Here is a 9,808-nt window from a genome sequence, read left to right as displayed (position 1 = left end):
ATTACCTGGGTAAATATTTGAAATCCCTTCGATTTGTGGCTACTTTGTCACACCACTGGGCGATCCGGTACTAGCTATTGATGCGAGCCAGTATCTTAATCCAGTGCATTTCCCTGTAAATAGCTTTATGCATGAGAAAAGAACGGAGTCCCCCACCGCGCATACACAAATCACTCCAGAATTAAGATACACTCTTGGCTGTTAGGATTTTTTAGAGTGACCTTTTAGTGTTTATCTATATATTATACAAATTACGCGTTTTATTATGTTTGCATTTTGTTCTAACAACAACTACAAGTTTTACCTGCTGCATTTTTTCCTGCAATACATGCACAAAAATAGACCGATGGATTGTTGTCATATTTTAAGAAAACCATTCTCAAAAGTCTTAAAAGAAATTAAAACTGCATCTTCTGGTCTGAGATGTTTTTACCGATGATGCAGAGCGTTATACTTAACATATAACTAAATACATTTTGTATATTTCTATCGAATCGATGTCGCAAATTTGGCCAAAAATATTAGGCTACTATAGTAATACGGCTTTAGTTCCATCAACATTTATAGACGTTTTACCAAATCCACTGTGAAACCTTGAAGGGAATCCGAGAGCACCAATATTTAAACACGTTACCATGGCAACGTGTCCGTGATTGGCCACCGCAGCGAAAGTATAAGAAAAAACGTCACCAAATCTGAATACGGATGCTCGAGGCTCCCGCGAACTGAAACACAGTGATGCAAAAAGTGTCGGTGTGAGGTGAGTGGACATAAGCAGGTGGATAGAAATCTCAATCCGTACACACAGTAGAAAATAAGAGGAAAGCTGGAATGTACTGACGTTAAAAGAGTCCTGGAATAGCTATAGAAAAGCTTTGCAACGAATTTGTTTTTCCAGAGTTTTTTTTAGCAAACTGGATTTCTGGATGCCGACAGGTATAATGCATAACAATCACGTCCGGAGTGTTTACCTCTAGGTGTGGTGGAAACTCATCCTCAAGACGGAGCATTTGTTCTGCTGTTGCCCCCCTCTCCAAGAAGCCAAGACGTTGCTCCGCACAGATTCGTGTGGCCCCAATCCGAGGAGCGGTGCCCGTTCGGGAAGGTCGGCTCTCGGTCTCCTTCAGGGCGGAATGATGGTGCACTGCGCGGGGTGCGAGAGGCCCATTCTGGATCGGTTCCTCTTAAATGTTCTCGACCGTGCATGGCACACGAAGTGTGTCCAATGCTGCGAGTGTAACTGCAACCTGACTGAAAAATGCTTCTCCAGGGACGGAAAGCTCTATTGCAAAATTGACTTTTTCAGGTAAGATCTGAATCGGCTCGCATTTGGGCTGCCTCATCTCGTCAAACTTCTGGACTAATCCTCATGTGAAGAATGTCATGTAGGATTTACCTTGTTTTCCTCGATGTGGATAAGTCTCAATTTGTGGATTAACCTGCCTAAAATGTGTAATGTGCTTTAAAACCTTTGATCCTCCCTAACGTCGCGTCATTCATTAATAGCTTTTGATTGATGACCATTCATCGTTTACTGTATTCACACATTTCGGTTTCAGAATTCCTATTTGAAGCAGTTGAGATCTCTTACTTTTGATCGTGGGAAAATGTGTCTGTTTCTAAATTGTGAAACATTAACATTTAAATAATAAATAGACAATTATCTGTTTATAAAGTTATTGTTATTAGGTGTTATTTGAACCGTGAAATGTTATTGGATTATCCACGGGGGTAAACTGTTTGTTTGCTGTTTGTTTTTTATATTTATTTAGTAGTAGGCTAAGTAGTATTTAGTATTAGTATATATATATATATATATATATATATATATATATATATATATATATATATATGCCTATACATTCATGCACTTTTAAAACGCACGAAAATTGGTAAAAGCTAAAAATGTTAAGATGTTATAAAATATACTATCATTACTCTTTTAAAATATTGAATACACCACTCCACAGTCAGGTATTTAACCACAAGGCTAGTTACATCGCATAACTTTTAAAATTGTTTTATTAGGTATTAAGAAAAAAATTAAATAAACAACAAAACACCTAAATTGCATACCTGTTATGATATCCATCAATGGCCCAAACAGTCTGTTTTACTCTATCAATCGTTAAATCGGTAAATTCGTTCTTTCGGGTTTTCTTTTAGTTTACATTTTACTGAGCTATTTAACTTCATACAGTGTTTAAGCTTTCGTATGTGCCATTGTTATCCCAAACGGCCTTGACCATCGCGTTCTATGGGGCCCATGCAGCTCTGTGCTTGAATGTGGAGCCATTAGTGGGGCGAAACAGTAATCATCCGTAATGCGTCCATTTGTTGTGTAAGTAGTGTTATGGCCTTTCACTGGGAGAGATGCATTTGAAAAGCGCGAGAGCGACTCGATACCATAACAAATGGGGGAAGATTTAGTACATTAGTGTTAAAATAAACCCGAGGGGAGAAACAGAAGGGAGTGCGGTTGACGTGCCTCACTCACATTTCGAGCTGAAAGTCACGACCGGCCTGTGCACTTTGTCTTTCTCGTCTCATTGCCATTGAAATATGAATTTAGTTAACTGTATGTACTCTGTTTATTATTGTCACTTCTGCTTAATTTTTTTATCAAATTAAGATAAACGGACTAACAAATAATAATGGGCGGCTTTCCTCTTGTTTTATTGACAGAATAAAAAAGCATAACACACTAAAACCAGGGTACAATTCTAGAAATGTTGGAAAAGGAATGAACGCAAACATTTTGTTACAACGAACAATAAAACGAACGACAGCTTATATGGTCGTTTTAGGTAAATAACATTGTTATTTACGTGAGCTGACTTGTGTATTCGGGTGTCAATTGTGATCATCTGTTTAAACACCTCGAATTAGGCTTTGAACGTCTTAACTTTGGTGTCCTGCCTAATCCTATAATGTCAGTCAAATGGAAGCGTGTCTCACTTTATCATGTGCATATTGCCAAATTCCCTCAGAATTATGTAGAGTTGAAAGCTTGGTTTATTATTTTGCTGAGATGCGTTGAACGTAATCGTTGCTTCATTGTTTTTATAAGCCTATGTGTTTTCTACATTTAGATAATCCAATGCTTTTTGTGCTTATTGTTTTATTCTTGTATTTATTTATTTATGTTATCTTTATGTCTCCTGCAGGCGTTTTGGTACGAAATGTGCGGGATGCTCACAGGGCATTTCGCCCAACGACCTCGTGCGAAGAGCGCGCAGCAAGGTGTTTCACTTAAAGTGCTTCACGTGCATGGTGTGCAACAAACAGCTGTCCACGGGCGAGGAGCTCTACGTCATCGACGAAAACAAATTTGTGTGCAAAGAGGACTACATGAGCGCAAGCGCTATCAAAGAGGTCAATTTAAACTCAGGTAAGAGCCGAATCCATGAATGCATTGTGTGGTTTTAGGAGAGGCGTGTTCCCGTGTGTGACCGGGAAAAACTAGAAATATAAATGTAAATAAATATATTATATACATATTTTTAAATTATTATTTTCTTTTTAAATAATAATTACTTATAACGATTACTTTTATTTATGCCAATTATTTTGCTAACATTACCTGAAGCTTAAAAATGAAATAAAATAAACTTCGAATTAGAAAAGCATTTTTTCATTCTCTAAAATCACGTAAAATGATGCATAATGTTTACATTATTAACATGTTTATTTATTGTGTTTGTTGGTCATCTTCTTTGTATAATGTAAACTGTTTGTCTAAATAGAAAAATACTCCGTGTAAATGCCAAGTTTGACACAAAGGCCTACATGTAGGGGAGTAAATTGTTTTTGAGGTGTGTTGGTTCACCATTTATTCGTGTCCTATATACCCAAGTGTGTTTAGCGCGTTTGTTTTCCAACACACCGATGACATCATTATCGCCTCTATTTGTGGGTCAGAACTAGTTCAATTAACGAATTTAAATAGAAACCATCGTCCAGTTTGTTCAGAAGGGACAGACAACACTTAGATTCATTAATGCAACAAACGACCCTTTTAAGGTGGCGAGATTCTTTTACACCACCTTTGAAGAACTTTTCAAAAGAGGTCCATTTCAAAAGCCCCATGTGTGTATTATTAAAAATATTTTACATTTATTTGACTATACGTGTTTTGATAACGTTTTTATATCGATTAAATAAAATAAATAAATGTAAATATATTATTATAATTATATGAATTGTAGGTTTATAATTTACTATAAAACATTTGGCTGAACATTACTTAAATTGCGAGTGTTTTAATGTCAAATTAACTGAATAGGCCTCAAAATTATTTTGATTTAGTTCATATTTTCTTGCATTGCAGCTAAGCAATCTTGTGTCCACCTAAGAAAAAGTCTCCATAACTCATTTTGCTCAGCCCATGCGTTCTTGTCAGATAAACGTCTAGTCGTATATCCCCGTTCCTCAGACAATGACAAGCTGTTATCAAGCACAGCAGCCTGTCCCAAGAGACATCCAGACCTAATTCCTCCGATATTTTGCCGAAGTGAGGGTATGATTCACGTTTAGATCTCAGCTTGTTTTCTCTTTTGTTTCATATTCGAACCAGTTTAAGTCCGTCCTTGTGGAGCCAAACAAGGCCCAAGCATTTGGGCGTCTTGAGTTTACCATAGATAAGGAATTTATTAGCATGTGCATAGTAAGGAGGCATATGTTGTATGGGATAAAAAATAAATACATTTGCAGTTAGTTGCAGAACAGATTAAATGCAGAAAATGCTTATTAAAATCCTAAGATTTTTTCTGGCCTGATGACCTCTCATTTATTCTTTCAGTGTCGTCATGTACGGACCGAAGTTTATCGCCTGATCTCCCGGACCCGACACAGGACGACACGAAGGAGACGGACAATTCCACATCCTCAGATAAGGACACTAACAACAACGAAAACGAGGAGCAAAACTCGTCCACGAAACGAAGGGGACCGCGCACAACCATCAAGGCTAAACAGCTCGAGACGTTGAAAGCGGCGTTCGTGGCTACGCCGAAGCCCACGCGACACATCCGCGAACAGCTCGCGCAGGAGACAGGCCTCAATATGCGAGTTATACAGGTAAGAATATTCATTAAAACCTTTTTTTACCTTTGATTTTGACATATTGTCAAGATGGCCTACACAATACATGAGAAGATGTATTTATGCATTATTTTATTTATAGAACAATTTGCATATGCAAATACATGGTTTGTCAACTATATGGTTTGGCAGTTGGTCTCTCACAATATGTGAGAGTAAAAGTTTAACTATAGCAACAAGTATTTAGTTAGTATAGTATTGACAAATGTTTTATGTTTATTTATTTAACATTTTTATGAAAATCCTAGGGGACTGGAGAAATGATCAGTTTCAGCAAATGCAAATTGTTATTTCCACATTGGCAAATCATTGTAGTCCATTTATACATACATAAATTGGTCGGCCGTCTATACCAGCATATTGACAACAAACTGATCTAAAATAGAACTTGTTTCTAGATGACTTATTACCAACAGTACCTTAGGTGTCTGTCTGTGAACACACATTACACTTGTCATTTTCATGTGTCACAATCATCATCAAGAAATCACAACTCTCTCTCGAAGCCACCAAGGCTTTGTCTCTGAGCCAAAATGGAGACGGCCTTTGCCATGCATCCCCATTCATTTGTTATGTGTTAAATGCGGATTGTGCTCTGCGCGGGGAGCCCTCCGGAGCCATGCCGGTTCAGCAGCATGTGTGTGTAATCCCTAAGCAACGCTCACTCAGGAGGAGGCAAAAGATTTCCATAAAAATGTACCAAACAGTTAGCCGATTGTTCTCAATAAGCAGGTGTCGCCTTTGCCGTGCATGGAGAGGAATGCTTAAGTGGTTTTAGGTAGAGAACATGTTTTGTCTCACTAACACTCACTCAATATAGTCTCTCTCTTGCTAGGATTCTGCCTCCAGAGCAGACTGACTGTTGTTAGCATATATTATGCAGTGGCAATGCAGATTCAGGCATGAATGTGTTACATTGTAGCATCATGCATAACAATGTCACCTTATGTTAGACATTTAAAAAAAATTGCTCTTTGTTCCTGTGTAAGCAGTTTATGACTAGAGTGCCATGCTGTTTGTTAAAGCACACAGGTGTGATTCTTTTAACTAAAAGGTTGTATTTGAGTTTGGCTGGCACCGCGGTATTTCAGATTGCTTTGGTCTTAAACCATGTTTGACAATGATGAGTGTAATATTGCATCAGTCACACTACTATAGACTATTTGTAATGAGTTGGCTGTGTCATAATCAAGCGATACTTGTCATCCCTGCAGCATGTCAGATATTATGTGCGTGCATGCGTGCACTCTGAATTCATAACAGCATATTTATTTCTGCAGGAATATAAATCCCAGGAATACATTGTGTTATAGTTGAGTGGCTTTTGAGCACTGGACTTGGTTTGGTACACATTTATATGTGAGACTGATTATTGTGTGCTGCTTCTCTTCATTAATAGTGATTCTGTTGTTGTCATGTTTATCCTAATGCTGTTTGTGTCTAGCCCGTTGTTTAGATGTTTTGAACAGTCTGTAGTTTTAATGAAAATTCATCATGGTGTAGTGCGTTGGTCTGTTGCAATTGTTAATTTGGACACGGTTATTCGTTAACTTTAAAAAACATAGCAAGGATGTTTAGACGAGCACTGACCAGTAACATTTGCTTTGTTCATTTACCTCATTAAGTTGTTTGTGTGATCCCTTTATTTAATTTCAGAAGATGTTGCAAATATCATTAAATTAACAGTTTACCCTTGTCTGTCTTCTTACAATCTTTGAATTGCAGTGTTGTGTGATATAAATCCAACAGGCGCCATGATAAAGCTCTGGTAAAATCATTGTTCTTGGTGTAAATACTCTATGAAATGCCTATATCAGGTCATCTCAACGACAATGGAAAATCGTTTTTACAATATTTGTAAATGTGATGTTGACAAATATGTGAAAATAGGTTTATAATTGTGGCTTTGCCTCGCAGGTGTGGTTTCAGAACCGACGGTCCAAAGAACGCAGAATGAAACAGCTCAGCGCTCTTGGAGCCCGGCGGCATGCCTTCTTCCGGGGACCACGCAGAATGAGGCCGCTAGGAGGAAGACTAGAGGACCCTGACATCCTGGGCCCTGGAGGATACAGTTACTATGGAGGTATGGAAACACGTTCTTCCTCTTTCTCTATCTCCCCCCATACATGCAAACACAAAGAATGTTCTTTCTCACAAAAGACTTATTTACACACAATAATATCTTCGGTCCCCACACACCTACACTCGAACCTCAGGGATTTTATTTTACCTTGAACACACAAAGACGTTCGCACTCGTATCAAGACGGTTTATCAACCACCTCAGAGGTTAAAAGAATAACTATATTTGTGTATGCTGTTGCATTTCTGTTGTGTTAAAACCAAAACAAGAAAAAAATATAAATATAGCACGGTACAACACAATATCCCACTGAGATCAGCTGTGAATTGTGCCTTGGGTCGCTTTCGTAAATGTGCTGAAATTGGTTAAACATAAACGTTGCAATTGTGTGTATGTTACCTGTTGTGCTACATTTCAGCTTGGTCTCTTTGCTTGGGCTGACAGGTGTTTGGTAGAGAAATCGCTATCGTTTCATTTTTGCAATGAATAGACAATACAATCATAAGGACACCAACCCTTGTTGAAATTAATCAATTAATTAAAGATTTGACATTTGCAGTGCCTTTTAAAAAAGATTCAGGCGCACAAAGATGGACATACTGATCAACCTGGCATTGATGATTTGACGATCTATCACTCGGTGGGCGAGTGGCATTTCTTTATAGTAAAATGTCGTTTGATGATTGATTACCACATTAAAGTATCACAATTGCAGGAAAAAAATAATGGAATTAGGGGGGACTGGTAATGACTTTCTGTAGCACTAATTATATAGGCCAACTCGTGTAGGTATGCGAGAGAAGCCAGACATGAGAGTAAACATGTGTTAAAATGCTTTCCAACAATTTCTGTTTAGGTCCTCGCTTCCCTTTCATTAGAGCTTTGTGTTAAGCTTCTCGTAAATGAGCTGAAATCAATCTTTTTCTATTTTATCTTCGTTACATCTTAGCCAAACACATAGTTTAAAAATCACTGAAACTGTCTGTCAAATAAATGTAACATTCCTTACATTTATAGTTATAGTTCACTGATCAACTATTTATAGGGCAGTGTCTGTTAAACAAAACATTCAAAGAAGAGTTTACTAACTGGGCTTTATTTTGGTCATCTCTTCTCAGCAGAATACCAGGGTGATTACTACGGTCCAGTGGTCAACTACGATTTCTTCCCACATGGACCCCCGTCCTCACAAGCACAGTCTCCAGCCGAGTCCCCTTACCTCTTAAGCGTGGGTTCTGGGGCCCTGGAGGGCGGCCCGCTCTCTGCTCATCACCCCTCAGACGACCAAAGGTTCACGGACATGATCTCCCACGCAGACACCCCCAGCCCAGAGCCAGGCATGACTGGCCCTCTCCATCCCAATCCACAGGGTGAAGGCGGGTTCGCAGGAGGTCCAAGTCCACCCTTCCCACTCACCAACAACACGAGTTACAATGGCCCCATGTCTCATCCTGGTCAAGAGATGGGGGAGAATACAGTTTGGTAGGGTTGGGAATTATGGACAGAGAGGAGGTTTGGAATAAGGCTTTGAACTATGGACACCCTTCCAGCCTATCCAAACCTCTCTTCCCATCACCTTACTGAAGGAGGGCTTCTCGGCTGGTCATGGCTCTCTGACCAGAACAAAACATGTTCACCCAATATTTGGACGTTACAAAGAAGAGACATTAAGTACAAGTGGCCACCCTCTATCTCAAATTAGTTTCTACCGTCAAAGGATATGTATCGTCACCTGACCAATCACAATGGTTTGATTCCGTTGCTATGGTTTCCAAGTTTGATATTATGATTGTGCCATAACCAACAATAGCTCAAATGTTCGTCCAAGGGTTTTCTACTGCTGTTGACTTACTGAATAGTAAAGTTGTCGCACCGCTTCCAAACAGAAGTACGCTGGATGGTTGCACTGTTGATAAATGCTCTTGATGCATTTGATTCTAAATGCGTTTGATGGTGAAGTTTACTTTCACAAGTGAACAAATACTTAAAGTTACAGTTAATGCATCTTCATTGTTGGCTTTTGTTACTTTCTTTTCCAATATGCTCAGTTTGTTCAGATTTATTGTTTTAGTTTCTTTCTGTCTTACAACTGGTCCGTTTGTAACATATTTTGTTAATTCATTAATTGATGAATTGGTTCATTAAACATTTCGATGAACACTAAGTATACCTGTGTTCGGATAAATCTTTGTCTTTTAGAAACCCATTGCATTGTCACATTCGTAGTCGAATCAGTATGTGAACAATGGGTTCACTGAATAATGAATGAACCCTTTCAGTCACTTGTTAGTTGACAGGACTAATCAGGTTAAAATAAGGTTCATTTTTTAAGAATATTATTTGATTGTCTATTATGCCTAAATGTTGGCCCAACTTAAAACACTAATTATTGCAATGACTTGTCATGGTAAACATCTAAATTATTTTTTATCTTTTTTTTACATGTGGCTACATTATTCGCGCTGGAATACATTATTCATTATTATATGGCACCAAGGATAAAATCGTAAAATGGTGAAGATAGATTGTAGGCTACTTTGACCTAATTTATGATATCAGTTCAATACGTGTTATGCCTATCATCACGCAACAGCGCTGGCCCTAAGAGAAGGTCTGGTTTGGA

The 9,808-nt window shown here is 38.4% G+C and overlaps 1 protein-coding gene across 1 annotated transcript; it reads left to right on the top strand.

The window, feature by feature from the left end:
* Positions 1-1,133: 1,133 nt before the first annotated feature.
* On the top strand, positions 1,134-9,341 carry lhx5 (LIM homeobox 5; the record flags this gene model as incomplete). Its single annotated transcript, XM_079485853.1, has 5 exons — positions 1,134-1,306; positions 3,168-3,391; positions 4,802-5,079; positions 7,021-7,186; positions 8,307-9,341. The coding sequence occupies 5 exons, from the start codon at positions 1,134-1,136 to the stop codon at positions 8,669-8,671; spliced, it is 1,206 nt and encodes a 401-aa protein (XP_079341979.1). The 3' UTR covers positions 8,672-9,341.
* Positions 9,342-9,808: the final 467 nt, after the last annotated feature.

The sequence above is a fragment of the Barbatula barbatula genome (assembly GCF_947034865.1).
Source record: "Barbatula barbatula genome assembly, chromosome: 22".
Lineage (NCBI taxonomy): Eukaryota > Metazoa > Chordata > Actinopteri > Cypriniformes > Nemacheilidae > Barbatula > Barbatula barbatula.
Note: the sequence above shows the minus strand (reverse complement) of the source record. Positions and strands in the feature narration are given on the sequence as shown.